Genomic DNA, 25,609 nt, shown 5'->3' on the forward strand with positions numbered 1-25,609 from the left:
GGATGTATAATGAATGAAACAAGGCTGAAGGCTACAGATTATAATTGCTCTCTGTGCCGCTAATGTGTCATCACAAAAGAACTGAACCACGCACACTTCATTGTGAATGGCCTTGCATTGAAAGCCAATCAGAGGGCACGTCGGCCCACGCCACCATGCATGTAAACCTGCCGCCAACAGAATCAGTCACCCTTCAAACACTTATTCACTTCAGCTGCTATGCTTTCATTGTGAACAAAATGCAATTTAATCCACGGGGTTGCATATAAAGCTACCAAATAACTAGAAAGTATGATTTAGTAAATATAAGTCAATATATAAAAAAATAGCCAATACATAGTTGTTTTTCTTCATAGGCATGTTGTTTTTCTTAATAGTGTGTATGTTGTATGGTAAAACATTTACGCCTCAGCTTCATAAGCAGAGGCAACTACAAGTAATTCATATAAATTTCCCTGAAATGTGTAAATGCTAGCTTTGTTGCACTATCAGATATATTGCTCTGTTTGTTTGTGAATCCAAACCAGCCTGACACATTGGCTCAAACAATGATGTGAGTTGGGGGCGGGACTAACTGTATTTCTGTCGGTCTGTCTGTATGTCTGTCTCTCTGTCTGTCTGTCTGCCTGCCTGCCTGTCTGTCTGTCTATCTATCATCCATCCATACATACATACATCCATACATACATCCAGCATATTATGTAACATCAGGCATTACTTCTGGCTATCTAAATTATGTCTATCTGTCTTTCTGTCCGCTCTTAGATTTGTTGGAATAAACAAATCGAGTATATAAAATCTTCAGTTCAACAATATTCTGGGAAGAGATTAAATATTTGAACCAGGGCAAAAATAGCTGCATACAAAAGTATGATAACATAAAAAGCACATTCTTCATGAAAGGTTGAAATGTGGTTCTCCTTCTGTCACTCACTTGATGTTGTGTCGAATGTAATGACACAAGGGGTCTTTCTTGAGAGCCTCGCGGACCTCTGAACTTGAGAAAAGGCCAATGAAAAATTGGCAGACAGAATTTGCATGTCCTACGGGTATAAAGGGAAGCGGGCATGTGTCTGTCAGTCAGATTTTTCTTCAGAGTCAAGCAGTTGTGCAGCAGCAAGCTGAGTCTCACTACTGTTCCACTCACCTCTATCAGAGCATTGATGTTGGATCTACAGCACGTTACCAGCGGCGTTTTCCCTCTCTGCACACTGTGCAGTCCACGCCCCTGGGCGCTTCGTTTAGAATGTATACCTCTAAAAGAGAAGTATCTTTCCCCTCTTAAAGAGAGTATTTTCATTCACAAAAGAGCAATACACAGAAGGCATTGAATGTCCTATTCAGAATGCGTCTTTTTAAAGAGTTCTTTCCGCCTCTGTGTAGTTCCTGGATGCGGCCATTTTCTCTCCGCTCCTGACAGTTAAAAGCGTTTCATCGCGTGTCTGGGCTGCGATCACACGGAGGCAGCAATTATTAATTATTTATGTTCTCATTGCGAGAACATAGCCATGGTAACATTGCGATCGCGGCTTACTCCCTTTTGAGGGAAAGCCACTTCACCTGAATGGCAAGGTTCATGTCTGGAGGAAACCAGGCACTGCTCATCACCTGGCCAATACCATCCCTACGGTGAAGCATGGTGGTGGCAGCATCATGCTGTGGGGATGTTTTTCAGTGGCAGGAACTGGGAGACTAGTTAGGATTGAGGGAAAGATGAATGCAGCAATGTACAGAGACATCCTTGATGAAAACCTGCTCCAGAGTGCTCTGGACCTCATTCTGGGGCGAAGGTTCATCTTCCAACAGGACAATGACCCTAAGCACACAGTCAAGATAACAAAGGAGTGGCTATGGGACAACTCTGTGAATGTCCTTGAGTAGCCCATCTAGAGCCCAGACTTGAACCTGATGGAGCTTGAGAGGTCTTGCAATGAAGAATGGGAGAAACTTCCCAAAAATAGGTGTGCCAAGCTTATAGCATCATACTCAAAAAAAACTTGAGGCTGTAATTGGTGCCAAATGTGCTTCAACAAAGTATTGAGCAAAGGCTGTGAATACTTATGTACATGGGATTTTTTTGTTTTTATTTTTAATAAATTTGCAAAGATTTCAAACAAACTTATTTCATGTTGTCATTATGGGGTATTGTTTGTAGAATTTTTAGGGAAATAATGAATTTAATCCATTTTGGAATCAGACTGTAACATAACAAAATGTGGAAAAAGTGAAGCGCTGTGAATACTTTCTGGATGCACTGTAGCCAGCAAGTCGTACTCGCTCTACTTCGATTCACTGTGAAAAACAGCTGCACCTTACGGGCAGAGATTACAACTCTGCTACTCAAGGATGCGATAGAGCCTGTCCCTCCAGCCGAGATGAAGAAGGGTCTCCGCCGTCTTCACAGGACCTCCTCCTCAGGACCTCCTCCTCAGTCTCTACCCCGTGCCCTGCCAGGTGTGCATAGCAAAGTAAGTGCTTTGAGACTTTTCTCAGCACCCAAGCCTCAGGATGCGCTTTTGCCTCCCGACGCATTATTACCTGCTCCCCCCCGATGCGAAGCCCCACCCGGTACGTAAAAACTGATCGTCCCCTTAGTGCCCCTTGCACGGAGCTTCGACACATGGCTTTCGCTGTACAACCTGTCACGCTGGTTCCACCCAGGACCATCTGACTCGGCTATGCAATTAAATTCACCAGCCTCCCACCTTGTTTCAGCGGTATTCGCTCCACTTCGAAGTACGGCATTAAATGGCAGCAATTTATGGGCAGAGATTACAACTCTGCTACTCAAGGACGCGATAGAGCCTGTCTCTCCAGCCAAGATGAAGAAGGGTCTCTACAGTCCTTACTTCTGGGTTGCCAATCTTGGAAGTTGTTCTCAACTGGGCTTTACACAAACTCCTGTTCAAAATCTCATGTAGAAACAGATTTTAACCTGCGTTCGGCATCAGATTAGTTCACAGCTGTAGAAATGAAGGACGCGTACTTCCACGTCTCCATTCTGCCTCGACATCAACCCTTCCTACGGTGCGCATTCGACTGCCAGGCATTTCAGTACAAGGGATTCCCCTTCGGCCTGTCCCAGTCCCCTCGCTTCTTCACCAAGGTCGCAGAGGCAGCCCTTCCCCCGCATACCCAATTACCTCGACGACTGGCTCATTCTAGTTCATTCTTGAGAATTACTATGCGCTCACAGGGACCAGGTGTACAGGCACCTCAGCTGTCTATGCTTCAGGTCAACTGGGAAAAAAGTAAGCTCTCCCCAGTTCAGAGCATCTTTTTTCTGAGCATGGAGTTCAACTCAGTCTCAATGACAGTGCGCCTCATGAATGAGCGCATGCAGTCGGTGCTAAGGTGTCTCGCTCTCTTGGAGCCCGGCACAGCATTTCCTCTAAAACTCCTGGGGCATATGGCATACTCGGCCACGGTCGCGCTGCTTGGGTTGATGCATATGAGACCGCTTCAGCACTGGCTTCAGACTCGAGTCCCGAGATGGGTATGGTGCCACGGCACATACCGTGTGTTAATCACCCCTTCCTGCCATCAGACTTTCAACCCTTGGACAGATCTCTGTTTTCTGTGGACTGGAGTCCCCGTACAGCAGGTGTCCAGACATGTTGTGGTCACCACAGACGCCTCTCAACTGGGTTGGGGCACCGTGTGAACGGGCACGCAGCCGCTGGCTCCTGGACAGGGCCCCGGCTGCTTTGGCACATCAACTGCCTAGAGTTGCTGGAAGTATTCCTTGCCCCGCAGAGGTTCTCCTGCTGATTCGGGGCAATCACGTCTTGATCCGTTTAGACAGCACCGCAACGGTAGCGTACATAAATCACCAAGGTGGCTTGCGCTCTCGTCATATGTCACAACTCGCCCGCCATCTCCTTTGGAGTAAGTTGCGATTCAGGTCGCTGCACACCATTCATATCCCAGGCAACCTTAACACGACAGCAGAGGCGCTGTCTCAACAGGTCTCGCTCAGCGGAGAGTGGAGGCTCCACCCCCAGGTGGTCCAGATGATTTGGGGCCGGTTCAGCATGGCACAGGTAGATCTCTTTGCCTCCCAAGACAATTCTCACTGCCCGCTCTGGTACTCCCTAACAGAGGCCACTCTTGGGACAGACGCGCTGTGCAAGTATGCATTTCCCCCAGTGAGCCTTCAAGCACTGGTGCTGTGCAAGGTCGGGGAGGACGAGGAACAAGTCACATTAGTGGCTCCTTACTGGCCCACTTGGACTTGGTTTTCAGATCTCATGCTCCTCCCAACAGTAACTCCCTGGAAAAATCCCCTGAGGAAGGACCTTCTTTCCCAGGGACGGGGCACCATCTGGCATCCTTGCCCATACCTCTGTAACCTCCTCATCCGGCCCCTGGATGGGACACAGAAGATCTGAGTGACCTAACACCTGCGGTCGTAGACACAATTCAACCAAGACAGTGCTCTCTGTACCAGGCAGCTTTATGCCCTTAAGTGGCACTTGTTTGCAAATTGGTGTTCTTCCTGGTCTGAAGACCCACAGAGATGCCCAGTTCGGTCAGTGCTTTCATTCCTGCAAGAGAGGTTGGAGGGGAGGCTGTCCCCCTCCACCAGGTGTATGTAGCCGCTATCACGGCCTACCACGACGCAGTGGATGGCAAGTCCTTGGGGTAAGCAAGACTTGATTATCAGGTTCCTTAGAGGCTGAATCCTCCCTAGCCAAGCCTGTTCCCCTCCTGGGATCTCTCAGAGGTCCTCTCGGGCCTTCAGAGACCCCCTTTGAGCCGCTTGACTCAAGATCAAGGCCCTCTCCTTGAAGACGGCCCTCCTGATAGTGCTAGTTTCCATCAAGAGGGTTGGGGAACTGCAAGCATTCTCTGTCAGCGACACTTGCCTGGAGTTCGATCCGGCAGATGCTCACGTCATCCTAAGACCACGACCAGGCTACGTCCCCAAGGTTCCTGCAACCCCCATTCAGGGACCAGGTCGTGAACATGCAAGCAAGCTGCCCAAGGAGGAGGCAGACCCAGCCTTCGTTGCTGTGTCCGGTTCGTGCTTTGCTATTTCTATCTATTTGGACCGTACACAAAGCTCTAGATGTTCTGAGCGGTTCTTGTCTGCTTTGGTGGACAGTGTAAAGGGAACGCTGTCTCCAAACTGTGGCTGCTCGCTGTGTCATCGACACCATTTCCTTGGCCTTCCCGCCCCCTTGCGGGTTCATGCACACTTGATGAGAAGTGAGGCATCCTCGTGGACACTGGCCAATGGCACCTCCCTAAGCAGACATCTGCAGAGCAGCGGGCTGGGAAACACCCAATACCTTTGCGAGATTCTACTCAGGGTTGAGTTGGTCTCATCCCGTGTTTTGTCAGGTCCGAGCCAGTAGAACTCGATAATACGGAACAGCCGACCAGGTGTTCCTCTTGCACTTATTGCCCTTCACCAAAGTGATCCAGTGTGCGCTCCCTCCCAGGTTAGCCACTAAGCTCTCGCTTACTGGATGTACTTCCTCCCTAGCCTTCTGACCTGCAAATTCAGTGGAGGAATTTGCAACCAGACCCTCTTTAGGCAACTCCCTGTGATGTACAGTATTTTCCACAGTACAATCCCCCTGTCGGCGGACCCGCGTCTCCCTTGGGCAGTCCAACAGCCCCTGGTAGTTGTGTTTATAGAGCTCCTCCCTCACCATGTAGGACTTGCCACCATGCCACTTCCACGTGTGGCTTGACAACCCATGTGACATATTGGCCACTGTGGAAGTGGTCTTCGCAGGGTCTTTTCCTCTTGAATGAATAGGAATGGAAAAGATCGCATTCCAACGCATTTCATAGAGTTAAGACAGCCCCAGCCGCTTTATGCTCTATGACGGGAAACATAGAGAGAGAAAAGGCCATGGCTGGCCGGCTTGCTCTCACGATAGTCATGTCGCCTGTTCCCACCTTAAGGGTGCTGGGAACCTAAGGTCTGTATATGACACCTTTTTCTGGGGGTGTAGGGTAGCGTTATGTGCGGTCGATACAGTTGCTTCTAGCACACCGTAATTTGCTTGCACCTGTGTCAGTGGTTCACATGACACGGTCTAGTGCATGCCGTTTTTAAATGGGACCCTTTGTGTCACTATATTCGACATAACATTGAGTGAGTGACAGAAGGGGAATGTCATGTTACTGTTGTAACCTCCGTTCCCTGATGGAGGGAACGAGATGCTGTGTCCCCCTTGCTACGACACTAGACCTACCACTGTAAACAGCCGTACCATATTCTCGGCTCCTCAGTGCAAAAACCTGTCTGACAGATGCACGCCCGCTTCCTTTATACCCGTATGTCTGGGGGCGGGACATGCAAATTCTGTCTGCCAGTTTCTCATTGGTCTACAGTAACCATGACATTGTTCAGCATGTGTGTGTGAGGGCCAGATGAATATTTCAAGTGCAAATTCTTTAGTTATGCTGCTGTTCAGTGAGTACTAGAGGTCAGACATGCAGAGTGCTGGTCCAGTGGGGACTGGCCCAAGAGCAACGTGCAGTGTTGAGCTTTTTGACTGTGGTGTGTGTTGCTGTGCTGGGTGATGAAGAGGAAAACAATGACTTGGGTATTTTTGTGCAATCCCAGTTGGTGGCACAGAAATGACTAATTAAATTAAAAGTTCACCTGAAAATTAAAATTCTCTTTTAATTTACTCACCCTCTTGTTATTAAAAACCCGTATGACTTTCTGTCCCATGTGGAACACAAAACAAGATGTTTTAATGAATATCCTGGTCCTTCTTTTTAATATGATGGCAGTGGATGGTGCCTCACTTTAAAGCTTAAAAAGGACCTGAAAAATTATAGTAGTCCATGCAAATAATCATATTTCAAGTCTTCTGAAGAAATCCGAAAGGTTTCGATGAGAAACAATTCAAAATGTAACATTCATGTGTAGAATTAGAGAAGCTTGTTCACAGTGGAGTTAATGCTAAAAACAACACATGGACACATGCCAAATGAGCTCTCATTTTATGTGAACTATTCTTTCAACTTTTACAGCACTTTACCTGCTCCATGATAAGACAAGGAAATGAAGAGATCGGTACACAAGCCGAATGTGATGATCTAGACTGATTTCCACTCTGTCAGCTCGGCGAATTGAACTGTCAATCCTCAAGAAAGCAGCACCCTCTAATAAGAAGAGGAAAGTTATGAAGACTGATGTGATTAAGGATCGTTATGGACAATCTTTCTTGCCAACAGGGATTTTAAAGCATGACAGAATTGTACAAGTGGAAAATAAAATTACATTTCTCACCAGTATTAATGAGATCGTCTCCATTTTACAGACGTCCAAGTTCATATTTCTCTGGTTTGAAGCAAAATAGATAAACTCATGTATATTTATTGTGATGAATCACAGAAGCCTTGTCCCACAGTACTGTTGCACCAAAGGATGGAAAATGCACTTTGGAACAACGACACTACATATCGCATGACAAGTCACCTCCAGGGTGAATCTTTCACTCGTCTTAGGAGAACAAAACAGTTTTTGTTTTCACCAACAGAGATTCAGGAAAAGATATTGTGGCTGAGTGATGCTGTTATTTAATAAACAACGGCCTGATCTCCTCCAATCCTGAAGAAGTGTGCGTGCTCATGCAAGTCTCATGGGAAAGCACCAGGCTCACTTTGCACCTCTCGATGTAACCTTCTCCCACTGGACAGCCCTGTAGATTGCACATCCCTTGCTCTCACAGCACTTAGGGGGGTAATTTCTGCCTGCATTATTTCTTGCCAAACATCTATGGTGGAAGGGCCAATTTACAGTTTAGAAATCAGTTCAGTACAACACGATTGCTTTTGCAATAACATTAGAAGACCGAAGGGAGTGGTATTACTGCTGAGGGAGCTCTGCAGGCATCATATGGGGGAGCTCTTGAGCTTTGCTGAAATTTTATAATGTCAATGCACTGGGAGAAAGTTTCACAACACTCATCTCCCTACTTCCAACCTGTTGCTGGTAATTAAATGATAAACGTCTGCCATAGCAATAGAATCATAGATTGTTCCTCTCTTCAGAGCATACAAATGGGGATGCCAAGCTGATGGCTGCCATGCTGTAAATATTGATGGAAAATGCCAGCTGGATAGATTAGTATGCGTTCCTGTCTCTGGTCAATCCCATTCTTCATCAGAGTGAGAAGATGCTCTAAATGCAGCCCATTGTTTTTGCAGCTTAGAGCCACGTTTAAATTCGGCTTGATTCACTCGTCAGAGGAATCAGCTGTAATCTTCACCCCCAGTTAATTAAAAAGCCACCAAACAGACTGTTCCAGAAAACAGACAGAGGCTTTATAGCAGATGTGTTCTGTGGGATCAGTAAGACCTGAGTTTTTCCTTCTCAGCTCAATTTATTTAAAATGTCAACAATCTTTTCCACACAACAGGCATTTTGCTCCGTAATCAGATTTGTCTTGTCTTTCATATGAAATGGTGTGGATCATACTGGTGTGTATGCATTTGGAAATGACATCCATTACTTCCACTGAAAATCTAATAAGTGCTCTCTAATTCTCTGGCTTTCTGTCTCTCTCTCCACATTGGCAAAGTGGCCTTAATGTTTCAATGCATATTTCATCAATGCAGCAAATCAACGATGATAAACTCCAGCCTGAGTTTATGACCCATCATTTTGATTCATTGATGCTAACTGTAGCAGCCCTACATGCTCCTGATTTGTAATAGGTGTGCATTTAAAAGAAATATCAACATTCTGTCCTTGAATTTGAAGATTCATTGATCAGCATTGAGAAGATTAAATTAAATTTACCATGGGAGTCTGAGGCTTGCAGGTTTCCAAAGCAATGTTGGGGAGTAACAAGCCACTTTTTCCAAGGAGTAGCAGTGATGTGTTCCAAAACACTACATTTATCACATTGTATTGCTCTCACAGGGCGAGCGAGCCACAGGGTTGATCAAACAAGCTCACCTGAACTGGAGGTTCAAATAATTTAAGCGAATGGTTTTGTTCAGACATTTAATTGGACAATTAAGTTAATTGTTACTGATAATCCAGTCAGTTATATTGATATTTTTTTATTTTATTATTAGGTGTATTTAGTATGTTTGGCATCAGAGTGGCAACATTTAATTAAACAGTGTATTAAGTGCTTTGTTTTCCAAGAGACATGAAAACACAAAATACACCACGTTTGTTGTAGCATTTTCCTTGGAGAACTTTCATTTTGGCCCCGTAACACAGGTTAGCTTGCTGATGATAAAATTACTACTTGAGGGGGGCATTTATGTGTAACTCCTGACAAGGAAACACTGTTCTAGATTAGAAATCATTTAAACATATAGCTTACATTTATGCATTTGGCAGACACCTTTATCCAAAGCAACTTACAGTGCACTTATTACAGGGACAATCCCCCCAGAGCAACTTGGAGTTAAGGGCCTTGCTCAAGGGCCCAACAGTGGCATCTTGGTGGTGCTGGGGCTTGAACCACCGACCTTCTGGTCAGTAACCCTGAGCCTCAACCACTGAGCCACCACTGCCCCACAGCTTACATGTTTTTATTCAAATATCACATGATATTAATTAATTCTGAAATAAGTTAATTATAATTTTGATAATTATACATTTATAAAGATTTTCTGTCTTAAATACCTTCAGTTTAATTAGCCGTGATTTGTTAGTAGCTTGCAGTGTAGCTTACATAAGCTGGACTGTAGTTTAGCTACTTTAAGTGAGGTTCAATGTGGCTTCCCCAACACTGTTCCAGAGTAAAAGAGATGACTAAAAAGATTCTGCATCAGAATACTTTAATCCTGTGGAAGTGACTCAGACAGACCATTCCCTCACTGCATTAGTTTTAAAGCCATTGCCATGAGTCTTTCTCCACTTCATCCGTAAAAGGTTCAGTGCTACAGGGGCTCATTGGATTGGCAGACTGTAACAGAGCAAACAGGATACATTAAACAGTACTGCCGTGACATCCCAAAGCAAGAGTCTAGCGACCACTGCAGTCATTACTCTTTAAAACTGCTGACCAAAGCCATCACAGCACTTGGGATATCAGACAACACACAACTCCTACCTGCCAGGAACAGACAGACAGCGAGAGACACAGAAAGATAAAAAGAAACAGAAATCAAATGAGGTGTGTAAGAGGAACCATGGCATAGAGGAGATTGATCATGATTCCACTTCAAGGATAAAAGTTGAAGGAGAATGAATAGGAGTGATGCATGAAATTGCAGTTTTATGGGTCCAGGTTCCCTGTTTTTATGAACATGACCATGACAAATTCAGGTTAATTTCACAGAACTTAGTAGTGGCATTTGCCTATGGTGGGCATTTATTTCACCTTTCAGGACACCAATAAATAAAGAGCTTCTTTGTTTCATGCCATTAACATTTAATTTGTATGGTACCCATAATGAACATTAATACTTTAAGAATGGTAGTTAGGTTAGAGTGCTGCTGAGTGAACAACGGCATGTTTAATCTCTGTCATATTTCATTTGACAATTCCAGCCCACAGATTTCCCTCTTCTGCTGTAAAAATCACTGCAAACATTGATCACAATCACCTGTCATATGTGGCATTATATATATATTTATGAGAGTCATTGTTGTTTCATGAAAACAGCTGATGGATGCAGGAAATCCTTTAAAAGTCCCATCTTTTCTATCTCACTCTTCTCTTATGCCATCCTGGGGACAGATTCAGAAAACCATCAATAATTAATGAATATTCATAAAAGCCATTAAAAATGAATGCAGACAATTGCTTTCAGAAGTGGCTCTGATGACCCACATTTAAACATCAGCATTATATTTGACAGGACATCACATGAGTGTTGAGGCTCAACATTTACAGAGTAAATTAAAAATAATATATATATGTTTTTATAAACAAAGGAGCAAATTCACTAAACATTAGCACCACTTTTGAGCATATTCCAGCACCCTAACCATTCTCATCCAGAAATATTAGGAGTTGTACAGTGCAAACAATTTTCAGAACTAATTTTTGTGTTGGTGTGTTTGTGGCATTAACTAATTTGCTTAATTACTTTAATGAATAGTGTGCTAAAACATTGCAATTCTTTGTGAATTCCCAGTGAGGCCAGTTGGAATCATGAATTTACTGTAAGACTAAATTCTGTAGAGAAGCCCAGTACTAATGATGAAGCTTTATCTTGCTTGTTTCTTAGGAACATAAAGATTTATTATGTACACACCCATCGTGTGCTGTCAGTATCTCCACAGTATTAGCAGAGCCTGCATTCATTAGCCTGCCATCCAGAAATGATGAACACCATTTGACACAAACAGCTCATTAATATGACCCTGTCAAACATAAGTTTAGCATCAAGTCACTAAGAGACCATTCTGAAATGCTTGTTTGTACTGCATATATTTATAGGTACCAGACAACAGATTGTCACATCCCCCTTGGTTTTCTTTAGCAACATCTACAGAAAAGGCATGTATCTGTCGAAACACCTTTGTTAACTCATTGTGTGTGTGTGTGTGTGTGTGTGTGTGTGTGTGTGTGTGTGTGTGTGTGTGTGTGTGTGTGTGTGTGTGTGTGGGGGGTGGAGTTGATGTTTATTTTTGTGATTTGGCGGATCAGCAGGTAACTGATGTACAAGCAGAGAAAAATGTCTATCATTTCCAGCACTTGAGTAGCAAAAAACTGAGCACAGAATCCTGACTTCAGTCTCTGTTCTGAGTAAAGATGTACTTATCTTGGGCATCACATATAGAAGAATTAAATTGTATGAACAGAGAACATGCTTAATACAACACTTAATATATACTGTAGTATAACAAAAAACAGACAGCATCATCTCAGTGTAACATGTATGGTGATTAAAATGTTAAAAGTTTGTGGGTAAAATTTTTTAAATATTGTCAAAATGTTAAATTGTAGTTATTTCCTCTGAATGAATTATCATAGTGACTAAATTATAATGTATTATTTGTCTGCCTTAAAGTGTCTGGACAGCAACAACATAAGTCCTAGAGACACCACATGTGGTGGGATGTCAACCCCCGCAACAATCTATCATCCATCCAAAACCCCTGAGAAATAACTTAACAACACCCTAGCAACCACTATGAACACCTAGTTTTGCATGGGCACGCATCACATATTCTAAAAGAAAACTATAATTGAATCTAATTTGCCATTCAAAATAAATCTGGCAGTGGTCTAAAGTAGCCTTTGAGTTAGCCTACAGTTTTGTACACTGTGATTTATCACATTTATCTATTTATTTATCTATATTGCATATTACTGACAATCTTTTCCTCTCTATCTGTACAGTACGTCTGATATTTTCTTCAGGAAAAGCAAATGAGGTTGAATAAATTAATAAATCTAACAGTTATTTTTGTTTTTTGTGTAATCTGAATAGTTTAACATTGATAGTCACTGAAAAGAAATGTGCTCTGAACCTACTGCAAGTTCTCTAGCATACGCACGCCTGTATTTTTTCCTCTCTCTATTAAAAGAATAGTGAATTTGTGGTCCCATCTTCCAGTCAAGAGCATTTTTGTGTGCAGAGCCGTGTCCTGTGACAAACTGTCTAATCCTAGAGCACTGGCTGCCCGTAAGTTTGCCATCACTCTCATTTCGTCTGTGCCTCACTGCACACTGGGAAATATTTCATGAGCTTTAAGTGACTGAAACAGTGTGTAAGCATTTTTTATTGGCTGGCCATTTTAATTAAATGAGGTTGGGAGAGTTTGGAGTTTTAAAGAGGGCCTTTTAGCTGTGTGCTTAGATATTTATAACCTACGTCTCCGTGTCAATTTCAGTCTTATCAGCTTTGACCCATTGTGACTCTGTCGCTGCAGACATGCATAAAAGATCTTCAAATAAGTTATCAGCACTGACCCAGACTTGATTATGGACTGGCAGGAATTTGGAGTCCATATTTATGCATTTGCTCTGGGGTACAAAAACAAGTACAGGAGCTGTGTGCATATCTACACACACACAAAACAAGCTGGGCTAGATGGTGGACCTCACGGCATCCAACTTGTGATCAATCTTGTGTCAGCTCAGCTGTCCCACTTTCCACTGGAGACATCTGTTGAGCAGGACTTATCGATTTCCTTCCCAAAAGAAGACACCTTGTGTGCTGATTCTACCGCATTTGCACAGAATAACTTTTTGCTCTCTTCTCCCGGTAGCAGAAATATGGCTGCCGGGAGACGTTGTGAACCAGCTCTGAAGATATGCACAGATCTGCTTCATGCATGCTGTTATACTGTATAGCAGACAGCCATTTGAGAAAGGAACAAGAGATGTTGAAGGCTTTTCATGGAGCTTATTTGCAAACTCTTGTGTGCCTCACAAAGGAATAGTCTGCAAGTAGAAGAGCCTCACAAATTAGGTTCTCTAAGGGCCCCAGAGAGTCTCCTCTCCCTTGGTGGGAACTGTCACCTCCGTCTTTTTGCACTTCAATTACCAGGAACTCATGACCCACAAGCATGAATCATGTACAGGCAGACATGATGAATGTTAGAGCGATGACAAGATCCTACTAGAGACTGACATTTGCACTGTGGTGTCTTATACTATTTTAATTGGGGAACGACTGAAGTTTTTCCAGATTAAATAAAGTGGCTCAGTAGTTTTTATGAATTAAAATAATTTTTTAATTGTTAAGGACATTGTGTAAATCATACAATTACTTACATGAGCATAGACTTTTAGCAAAATGGCAACTGTCATTAAAGGATAATTCCGAATTCAATACAAGTTACATCATCATGGCAACTAAGTTGTAAAATTGGATATAACCTTACACATAAAAGGTTAATTAGTGATTACATTACACTAAAATCATGTTAAAATGAATATTTTTTACATCTTGTGACAGTGAGTATGTAAGGGGGTTATAATGAGCAAGGAGGAAGCGAGAACCGGCTTGTCAATATAAATTATAATTTAATGAAAACTTAAACCAAAAGCACAAACATAAACACACACATGACGGACATGCCCGTAATTCTCTCTCTCTCTCGAACCGTCGTCACTGGCCGCCTTTATCCCTCGCGCGCCCCATCAGGCCGATTGGGGACCGGGCGTGCGACATTCTAGCCTGGCCCTGCCCACTCCGCTCCACACTCCTCCTGGCGTTACCTCAGGCTGGGGTGCCACCGGCATGACCTACATTCCCCCCCTCTTGGTCATCCCCGCCTTCCTCGTCCTGGGAGGAGACAGGAGGGGAAAACAACAACAAAAAAACACTAAATCGGCGAGGGAATAAGGCCAACACGGTGTGAAAGAGAGAGAGAGAGAAAAACTCACTCACTGGTTCGCTGATGTACCGTCGCGTGGTCCTCGAACACTACGCCACACTCTCCGGTGGAAGACAGACGCTCCTCTCCGGGCGAACCGGAGTCAAATCTCCGACCCCCAGCGGACAGAACGCCCCTCCGCTTTTCTGGCGGCACCTGGGGACATTCCTCCGCCCCTGGCTGCAGCCCTACCGCTCCAGGTGATCGGGGAGTTACTTCCCTCCTCCCCTCATGGACGGCGGTCTTCCCTCGACAACCTCTGCGTTTCTGGGGGACGGCAGGGCACTCCTCCACTCCTGGCAGCGGCTCCATCGCTCCAGGAGGTCGGGGAATCCAGTCCTCACTTGCCCCGCAGACGGCGGACGTTCCCTGCGTCCAGGTGGTCGGGCTACTCCATCACCCGGCAGATGGAAGCGGCGCTCCCCTGGGTGGTAGTGTCGAGGACTCTGCGACGGGCATCCCTCCTCCTTCCCGGGTTTCGGCACCAATGTAAGGGGGTTATAATGAGCAAAGAGGAGGCCAGAACCAGCTTGTCAATATAAATGACAAATAAATTTTATGAAAACTTAAACCAAAAGCACAAACATAAACACACACATGACGGACATGCCGTAATTCTCTCTCTCTCGAACCGTCGTCACCGGCCGCCTTTATCCCTCGCTCGTCCCATCAGGCCGATTGGGGATAGGGAGTGCGACATTCTAGCCCGTCCCCGCACCCCTCCGCTCCACAGAGTATTTTAAAGTTTACGGATTAGCCCCATTCACTTTCATTGTAAATGTGTGTGTGTGTGTGGGTGGGTTAAAGCAAAAATATATAAAATATTAATATGTCGATTGAGCTTAACTTGTTTTGAGCCCGTAATATTCCTTTAAAGATGTTTATTAACATGTTTAATATGTAACTCTATTAAGTGATACATAATGGATGTACTTGTCATTTTTTATCAATGTACCATCCAAAACTAACAAAAAGCACCCAAGCAGTGTACTGTTGCTATGGTTACCTTCTCAGATGAACTCGCCTTCTGTTTGCAAGGGTTTATTAAGTGCCAAGTAAGACTACATTCTAACAAATTTGTTAGCTAACTTTGTTGAAATGTGTCTACATGTATAAGTCAAAAGTCATAAAATTTTGTTTCCATTTTTTACTTATTTGGGTGGATTTTAGCCTTAACGATGGTGGTACAGAGACTCAAACCCCCCACAATTTACAACCTGGTTGAGGATTCTTAAGGGCAATTATTACAAGTAAATGTGCTCTAGACACATGCATTATTCAGAATCAGATTCCTGCTATTTTCACAAAACAAACACTGGCAACCCAGTAATGTATTATTTTTTTTATCCATTCTATTAGTTCTAAAAGTATCACTCTCATTATACTCATAATCTGACATTTGTCTGTATACAATCATAGGAACAATCCAAACAAATTACCATGGAAAGGTTCCGTAAACTACAGAGCAGTATTGGTAGCCTATAAGTACCAGGTTTGAGAAACACTGATCTATAGATGTGTATATTAGGTCTAAGATATAAACTCATGTTATCTAGCATGTCTTATGGGTCGTGAGAAGAATCCTTTCAGTCATGCATATCTGTTACTATGGTGACAGAGGCCTGCTGGGTTCTTCAATACATGCAATGTCTAGGTTACGTATGTAACCTCCGTTCCCCGATGGAGGGAACGAGACGTTGTGTCAGAGAAGCGACACTAGGGGTCTCACTTGAGCGCCGATATTCACCTCTGAACTATGAAAAAAGGCCAACGAGAGTTGGCAACCAGTATTTGCATGTCCCGCCCCCGGACATATGGGTATTTAAGCGGCGCAAATACGGGAGTTCATTCAGGATTTTTCTGAGGAGCCGGAAATGGTACGGCCACAACAGGGGCTCGGCTCAGCGACGTGGCAGGGGAGACACAACGTCTCGTTCCCTCCATCGGGGAACGGAGGTTACATACGTAACCTAGACGTTCCCCTTCTGTCGCTCTCTCCACGTTATGTCAGAGAAGCGACACTAGGGGTCCACTTAAAAAGAGCCATGCACTGAGCCGTGTACGTGATCTGCTGATACAGGAGCGAGCAGGTATTCCTACGTGCAGTACGACCAACTGTATCAGGCTGCACGTACCCTTCCCCAATGCCCCATTTAAGCCATCAGGATTCCTTATCGTTACCCTGGAGGGGGGAACAAGGTGATGGCCGCCAACATGGGAATGGGCCAGCCTGGCTGGGCCTCTTTTCTCTCTATGTTTCTCGCATAGAGCAACTACGGCCGGGGCCCTTACGCGTTGAGGGAAGGGGGTCTTAGCCCTTATTAGGGTGGAGAAGACCCTGCGGAGGCCACACCTACCCGGGAGGGAGGCAAATTTTGAGTGGCAAATACATCGCATGGCCTATACTTAGGTCTTATCTGCGGAAAAGTAGTCGTGGTGGTAGATCCAGCCTCGCAGAGGGGAAGCATACAGCACGGCAACCGAGGCAGCTGTAACTGCCTAAGGGAAACACTGAGTCAACTCGTGGTGAAGGGACAGAACCGTGGTTTTACACACAGGGGAGTCCGAACAGGAGGCCTTACCTGTGGGGCACCTATACCAGTACAGGGTAGCTTGCGGTACCCGCAGTGGTTTGGGTCGGCGAGTTCCTCCACAGAACTGCGACCCACGAGGAGCTAGGGAGGAGTCAACCAGTGTACCAAACCTGGGATCTCCTGGGAATGAAGGCGCACTGTTTCCCCTGGTTAGGGGAAGGAGCTGGGTGCAAGCGATTCACCCGGTCAGATCGTGGACGTGCCACCGAGTTCTACGGGCTCGGTACCAGAGAGAACACGGGACGATACTGACTCAACTCGGAGATTGTAGAATCTCGCAAAAGTGTTAGGTGTTGCCCAGCCCGCTGCTCTACAAATGTCTGCTAGGGCAGTGCCCCTAGCCAGTGCCCACGAGGACGCAACACTCCTGGTGGAGTGGGCTCGGACCCGCAAAGGGGTGTGCATGGCCTGAGTGTGATAAGCCAGGGAAATGGCGTTGACAACCTAGTGGGCGAGTCTCTGCTTGGAGACAGCATTCCCTTTCTGCTGTCCCCCAAAGCAGACGAAGAGCTGCTCAGAGCGTCTGGTGCTCTGTGTGCGGTCCAGATAAATTCGTAAGGCACGTACTGGACACAGCAGTGAAAGGGCTGGGTCTGCCTCCTCCCGGGGCAGCGCTTGCAGGTTCACCACCTGATCCCTGAAGGGTGTGGTAGGAACCTTGGGCACGTAGCCCGGTTGCGGTCTTAGGATCACGAAAGTGTCCGCCAGACCGAACTCCAGGCAAGCGTCGCTAACAGAGAACGCATGCAGGTCCCGACCCTCTTGATGGAAGCGAGCGCGATCAGCAGGGCGGTCTTGAGAGAGAGGGCCCTGAGTCCAACTGAGTCAAGCGGCTCGAAGGGGGTCTCCGGAGTCCCATAAGGGCGACCGAGAGATCCCAGGAGGGAAACAGGTTAGGCCGGGAGGAGTCATCCTCCGGGCACCTTTTAGGAACCTGACGATTAAGTCGTGCTTACCAAGAGACTTGCCGTCTACTGTGTCGTGGTGGGCCACGATAGCAGCAACATACACCTTGAGGGTGGAGGGGGACAGCCTCCTCTCCAGCCTCTCCTGAAGAAACATGAGCACTGACCTAACTGCACACTTCTGCGGGTCTTCGGCTCGGGAAGAACACCAGTCCGCGAACAGACGCCACTTCAGGGCGTAAAGATGCCTGGTCGAAGGGGCTCTGGCTTGGTTAATAGTGTCTATGACAGCCGAAGGTAGGCCGGCTAGATCCTCCGCATCCCGTCCAGGGACCAGATGAGGAGATTCCAGAGGTCTCGATGCGGATGCCAGAGCGTGCCCCGTCACTGAGAAAGAAGGTCCTTCCTCAGGGGAATTCGCCAGGGAGGGGCTGTCATGAGGAGTGTGAGATCCGAAAACCACGTCCGGTTGGGCCAGTAGGGGATCACCAGAGTGACTTGCTCCTTGTCCTCCCTGACCTTGCATAGCACCTGTGCAAGAAGGCTCACTGGGGGAAAAGCGTACTTGCGCAGCCCCGCGGGCCAGCTGTGCGCCAGAGCATCTGTCCCAAGGGGAGCCTCTGTCCGCGCATACCAGAGCGGACAGTGGGAGGTTTCCTGGGAGGCAAACAGGTCTACCTGGGCCTTGCCGAACCTGTCCCAAATCAGCTGGACCGATTGGGGGTGGAGCCTCCACTCTCCGCCGGGCAAGTTTTGTCTTGACAGTGCATCCGCTATCACATTGAGGTTGCCGGGGATGTGAGTGGTGCGCAGTGACTCCAGTTGCTGCTGACTCCAATGGAGGAGACGACTGGCGAGCTGTGACATGTGGAGGGAGCGTACTCCGCCTTGGCAGTTTATGTAGGCCACCACCGTGTTGCTGTCTGTCCTGACTAGGACATGCTTGCCACGAATCAACGGAAGAAATTTCTTCAGGGCAAGAAAAACGGCCAGCAGCTCTAGGCAGTTGATGTGCCAGCGCAGCGGGCCTCGGTTCCACCAGCCTGCGGCTGCGCGCCCGTTGCACACGGCGCCCCAACCCAATTTGGAGGCGTCGGTTGTAACCAGAACGCGACGGGACACCTGCTGCAAGGGTACTCCTGCCCGTAGAAAGCAGAGGTCTGTCCAGGGTTTGAAGGTTTGGCGGCAGGCGGGGTAACTTCCACGCCATGCGTGCCGTGGCGCCATGCTCGTCTCGGGACTCAAGTCTGGAGCCAATGCTGAAGTGGTCTCATATGCATCAACCCCAGTGGCGCGGCCGCCGCGGAGGATGCCATATGCCCCAGGAGCCGTTGGAAACGTTTCAAAGGGACCACGGTGCCTGGTTCGAAAGAATCGAGGCATTCCAGCACTGACTGAGCAAGCTCGTTGGAGAGACGTGCTGTCATTGAGACTGAGTCTAACTCCAAACCGAGAAAAGAGATGCTCTGGACCGGGGTGAGCTTGCTCTTTTCCCAGTTGACCTGAAACCCTAAACGGCCGTGGTGCTCGAGCACCTGGTCTCTGTGTGCGCATAGTAATTCCTGCGAGGAGGCCAAAATGAGCCAATCGTCGAGGTAATTGAGTATGCGTATGCCCGCTCCTCGTAGCGGGGCAAGAGCCGCCTCTGCGACCTTCGTGAAGACGCGAGGGGACAGAGACAGGCCGAAGGGGAGGACCTTGTACTGATACGCCTGGCCGTCGAACGCGAACCGTAGAAAGGGTCGATGTCGAGGGCGAATTGAGACGTGGAAGTACGCGTCCTTCAGGTCTACCGCTGCGATCCAATCTAGATGCCGGATGCCAGATAGAATTTGTTTCTGGGTAAGCATTTTGAACGGGAGTTTGGACAAGGTCCGATTGAAAACTCGCAGGTCCAAGATCGGTCGTATGCCGCCGCCTTTCTTGGGTACAACGAGTATTTTGGACGTGCCCGGCGGGGCTTCGCAGCGGTGCGGAACAGGTAACGCGGCATCGGGAGGCACTGTGGCGTCCCGAGGCCCTGGTGCTGAGAATAAACTCAAAGCACTTACCTTGTTCCGCGCACCCGGCAGGGGGCGGGTTCGTGACTGAGGAGGAGGTCTGATGCTGGCGTCCTCTGGACTCATCTGAACCAGCCGGGGAACAGTCGTGGGGCTGAGGGCGGAAGCACCGCATCCTGGGCGCCGAGACTGTTGAGGCCTGAAAGCAAAGTGCCGTGAGAACGCCATTTGCGGGCCATGTGACCCAGAGGTAAAGGAAATAGCTCTTTTATTGAGAATGTGGGTACCACAGCCTCCGTCAGGGGGTCTCGAAGGGGTCCATGAGGCAGGGGGCGTATGCTTCCTGTGGTTTGCTCGACGCCGGGGCTGAGAGATGGGCCCAGGTTGGGGCGGAGCAGAGGGTCTTCTGGCCGCGGGAGGACACCCTCAGCGAGCAGGTGGGGCCTGGGCCTGGGCCGTGGCAGCAAGCTTGCGGCGCAGCATGATGTGTGAAATGGCCTCCGTCTGCTTCTTCACCAGGGAGAACTGCTGGGCAAAGTCCTCAACGGTGTCGCCGAAGAGGCCGAACTGGGAGACAGGGGCGTTGAGGAAGCGAGTCTTGTCAGCTTCACGCATCTCAACCAAGTCCAGCCATTGCTGATGTTCCTGGACCACCAGAGTGGCCATCGCCTGCCCGAGTGCCTGCGCTGTGACCTTCGTCGCTCTCAGGGCGAGGTCGGTCACTGAGCGCAGTTCCTGCAGCGTGTCAGGATCAGGGCCACCCCCGTGCGTGTTGCGAAGTGCCTTGGCTTGGTGGACCTGCAGGAGAGCCATGGCATGCAGGGCGGAAGCGGCACGTCCGGTAGCGCTGTAGGCCTTCGCAGTGAGCGAGGATGTTGCTCTACAGGACCGGGAAGGGAGTACAGGGCGGCCCCGCCAGGTGGTAGTGCTTCCGGGACATAAGTGGAGCGCAACAGCTCTATCCACCTGGGGGATCTCCGTGTACCCGTGGCACGCTCCGACGTCGAGGGTGGCGAGGGCGGATGAGCAGGTGGCGGTGCGACGATTGGAGAGGGGTGATCTCCACGAAGACGTCAGCTCATCATGCACCTCCGGGAAGAAAGGAACCGGGGGGGGGCGAGGCTGTGAGCGGCGCCCTCCGATGTCGCGGCGAACTCATCTGCTTCCATCGCAAGAGGGTAGGCAGACTGGCTGTGAGGCGAGTCGCCGCCACCTCGAGCGGGGACGGGAGTCAACGAGCGTGCCGGGGCGCGGGTGGTCCGAGGGGGCGTACCCGGCGGAGCTGCACCCGCTGCCATCCCTGAATCGCCTCCATCGCCAGCCGCATCGTCCTCAATCCCGTGGGAAGAAGGAGCGACGCGGGGGGCGGCTGGAGTGGCTTGCTTACGGTTGTAAGCAAGCCGCGACCGCAACGTTGTCATGGTCATGTTCTCGCAATGAGAACATGAACCATCCACAAACGCAGCCTCAGTGTGATCACTGCTCAGACACACGAGACAACGCCTGTGGCCGTCGGAAGCGGAGAGTACTCTACCGCATCCAGGAACAACACAGGGGCGGAAAGGCATCTTTATAAAGACGCGTCCTTAAAAGGACGTTCAACGCCGCTGTGTTTTTTTGCTCTTTTAGAGGAAATTACTCTTTTAAATAAAATCACTCTTTTATGAATGAAAGAACTCGTGAGAGCTCTTTCTTATCTGCAACTGTCGATGCGCTCAGGGGCAGAAAGTGCACAGCCGTGCAAACAGGAGAAAGCCGCTGTTGTGCGCCGTAGAATCCAACAGCATGCAGCAGAGGATAGCAGGAACTCAGTGTGTAAAACGCAGCAGTCTGCAAACACGACCATCGGCTCCGAAGAAATTTTCTGAATGAACTCCCGTATTTGCGCCGCTTAAATACCCGTATGTCCGGGGGCGGGACATGCAAATACTGGTTGCCAACTCTCGTTGGCCTTTTTTCATAGTTCAGAGGTGAATATCGGCGCTCAAGAGAGACCCCTAGTGTCGCTTCTCTGACACAACGTGGAGAGAGCGACAGAAGGGGAACATGTGTTTGACACACTGTGCCACGAGCACAATAAACCCAATTAACATGCAAAGATACTTAAGTAGTTGCAATAAGTAGTACACATGCATATGACACTAACGCGGTCTTTGTGCCTTCTTTGGTATCATTTGCACATTGTATGTACAGTACGTTCAAGTTTTTATGTGTGAATGCATCTCTGCATACTGAAGTGTGTGTGTGTGTGAGTGTGTGTTGCAGCAAGAGGGGCTTTGACGTGCTCATCCATCAGCACAGCGAGCTGTGGTCTCCGTCAGAACGGCAGAGATACAGTGAACCACAGGGAAGGGAGGTGTCACTCTTAAACAGGATATATGGCCTCTCACTGAGACACGAATTACAGAGTAAATACATTATGGTGCTGCAGGACTTCTTCACTGCAACATCTCTTTACTGGCTGCGGTCCAGTCAGCGCACGCACTCTCACATTAGATGACCAGCTCCACATCGCATACACAATCACATTAGAATGGCCTGCCAACACCACATACATTCACATTATGCATAGTTGTGAACTCCTGTGCAATCACTGGTGAATGTGAAATTAACTCGCTGGATCTAAATGCTCATCCACCCACCACACGGTGAGAAAATGTAGCCACCACTATTTGCCCCCGCAGCATTCCAGATTTAAGATGCTCTACAACTAGAAGGATATACATACCTATATGCTGGCATTTGAAAGATACAGTCTTATCTGTCAAAAGCCTACTGGCATGTGCAACTCGACATTGCTTTCCTTCTCCTGCTTTTCCTTCACTTTTATCTGTTTAAGAGAAAAACACATTCTAATTTTCTTCACGCTGTTTTATCAATCCGCCGGCTTCCAACATAAATACACCACACAATCACCAAATGGGTCAGTGTATACATACATCAAAAGCCCACATGTGCTCCATGCTTTTAACATCCTTCATATCTAATGAAGACTGATGACCAACAAGAGGATTAAGATTTCACAGCCACCTTAAAAGCAAGTGTGAAAGCAGAGCATCTTCCTTGACAATCACCATCAGTAAAATATGATTTTTTTAACTTGGGGAGCAGTTTAACATGAATTATGTCCCGTTTGTTTGAAGTACAGCTATAATTTTCATAACTACGCCCACTGATAATAAAGTGCCACGGGTGGCTGTCTGTCACCTTGCTGGCATTCTGTGACAGATGACATCCTGCTTGGTTTATTCCCAGCTCTCTGTTCTATCTCATGCCCTCAGCGAATCACAGCAGCACCCCGCAAAAACACAAACATGCTCGACGTGAAATTAAGCTTTTTTTTCAGCTGGCTTTTTCAAATAATGCTAAAATAAGTCTGACGGTGACTTGTTTTACGACCTTATTTCTCGTCTTGAAACCAACAGATTCACTCAGTATTTCTCTTCCTTTGTGACTTCGCTTATGAGAACAGACAAGGAAGGGTGCGCAGAGCATAGACATATGGGCTCTTGGTTTCAAAGAGGAGCAGTGTTTATAGCTACAAGAGAGAAATAAAGATGGACAAAAAGAAAGAGGGGACTAGGTCAAATGGAATTTACAATTTGAGCACAAAATTGTTTAGTAATTTAAACAAGTGTATAAGATCATTATTTTGAATTAGTGCTATACAGGCCACTATATGTTGTTCAGGTTTCTCTGAGGCCTAGAGCACAGACCACGGTGATTGGACAATTAGATTCACACTAGCAGATCTGTGCAGAGTTTCCCTCCAATTATCTCTGGAGTAAACCACAGGGAGGGGGGTGGCATGAACCTAGCCCTTAGCAAATAATGATGTACAAATGAGTGGAGGAAGGGGAGGGAGGAAAGTGGAGGGGCAAAAATGCTTTGAGTTTGATGTAAAAGGGAAAACCCACTATTGCAGGGGAATTCTGCTCACGGTCATGATCGAAAGTTAAGGAAACAAACACAGCAACAACTCTGGAATATCTTGAAATAAAGCGAAGCAACAGAGAATAACATAGCTAAGTCTTCCTCGGATCCCATGTTTGCTGTTTACTCAAGCGTTGTGGGGAAATCACTTTACTGTAGAGAAAGCTTACTCATCGAACCGCATGTGTACAGGGGTAAAGAGAAAGCAATTAACACAGTGGGAACTCCACATTTGAGTATTAAGCAGCTTTCTGGCAATAAATGGCTTTCTTGTGTCCATGTAAATGAGTTCAATGCAACATGTCAAAGTGAAATAATATGTTCATTGAGGGAAAAAATTTAGAACAGGACTTTCTAAATCGATTGACTCATGAAAATAAGTATTTTTTGTTAAAAGGTGGTTGCAGGGGAGGGGGTTAAAAAATAAGGGTTTGGTGATGTCAGGTGAACATTAATGTTGTTTCAGAGGTGGAGTAAATTACTGCACTTTAATGAAGGATTGTGAAGACCAGGTACGTTATTTTTTATTTCATGATGATTTAAGGACTCTAGCCTCTCAAATTGTTCTCTGGAACAAAACTGCTTAGTAATTTCACATGAGATGCCAAGATACCAAATCTGCAATTAAAGGTGAGAAATTTCATTAAAAACGCAAACATTACTCATGAAATTCTTTCAAGAAGAAACTGCTCTTGACATTCATTGCAAAGTTCTTGTATAACAACAACAATCTAATATAATTCTATTTTTTATTTCTCCTTTGGTTAATAATTAATTGAAACTTGACTACTCTAACAGTTCTCCTGAGCTATTAAAGTGTAACCTCTGAGCACATTTCCTTTCTTCTGAATGAGCTAAAAGCATAAAACAAACTTAATAAGCCCCAGCAATTGCAGCAACAAGTGAAAAAAATGATAGAAATCCCTCAATACGTATATGTTTCATTCTTTATTACTCCTTGTAAAAGTATTCTGGGTAGATATTAAAATGATGACACCCTAGAACATTTGATCAGGTCATGGAGATGATTAAAGATGGATCTGTATTTGCTTGATGGAGACTGCGTTCATAATGAATTTCTTAGGTGCAAAATGTATGGGTGAAAATAGACGTAGCAGGTTAAATAAAAAATTTTCGGCCTATAAAATGATGAATTCATCTAACCCCCAAATCGTGGCTTACATTGTTCACCCCCCCCCAATAATCTTTTAGATACAGACATCGCCTGTCAATCAACTCGCTAACGTGTATGCGCTATACAAGCTGGGAAAATTGCATGTTTTAGCATTATATGAGGTCAAGAAGCACACTTTATGATTCCACTATTATCAGATTGTATTGCTGATTTGAAATATGTTCTTTGATCGTAATCTTGAGAGACCGTTTTTCGAGATTTCGGTGTCCGCCATTCAAGTAGATAGGAGCTGCACTGGCATGACTGGTAGTAGTCTCCCGAAAGCATTCCAAACATGACTGACAGTGGACTGACTTTGGCAGAGCGCAGTGATTTGTCACCCGCTTCCCGGGCTTCTGCAATAAGCTTGCGAGTAAATGCGCCTTAACCACCACAAAACAGCCTAAACCACAACAGGCCATTAAAGATCCATCAAAAATGCCCCTCAACATGAAGGGAGATTAAACCACTTTTTGAGGAAACAGGTGACAGAAAGAGTGAAAGAGGTAGAGAAAAAGAGAGACTCAAGTACACAACTGAAATCTTTCAGTCATATTGCTAAATATAATCTAGTTTTCTGACAGAGCTGTTCAAATGCTTGCTTTATTAACAGAATTATACCTAAGCAAACAACAGGTCTGTTGAACAATTGGATTTGGATGTAGCTTCTTTATTCCTTTTAATTTCCAGACTAATTCTGAAAAATCTGACCACAATTGTCAGCTCTT

The 25,609-nt window shown here is 46.5% G+C and overlaps 1 protein-coding gene across 1 annotated transcript in view; it reads right to left on the reverse strand.

Annotated features, from left to right (window-relative positions):
- Window positions 1-7,113, reverse strand: part of LOC127635949 (calsenilin-like) — a 132,010-nt gene extending 124,897 nt beyond the window's left edge. Inside the window, exon 1 of the mRNA XM_052116258.1 lies at window positions 7,011-7,113. Coding sequence (XP_051972218.1) covers window positions 7,011-7,019 — 9 coding nt within the window. The 5' untranslated portion in view covers window positions 7,020-7,113. The remainder of the gene's footprint in view (window positions 1-7,010) is intronic.
- Window positions 7,114-25,609: the final 18,496 nt, after the last annotated feature.

Source organism: Xyrauchen texanus, chromosome 43, assembly GCF_025860055.1.
Source record: "Xyrauchen texanus isolate HMW12.3.18 chromosome 43, RBS_HiC_50CHRs, whole genome shotgun sequence".
NCBI classification, from domain to species: Eukaryota; Metazoa; Chordata; class Actinopteri; order Cypriniformes; family Catostomidae; genus Xyrauchen; species Xyrauchen texanus.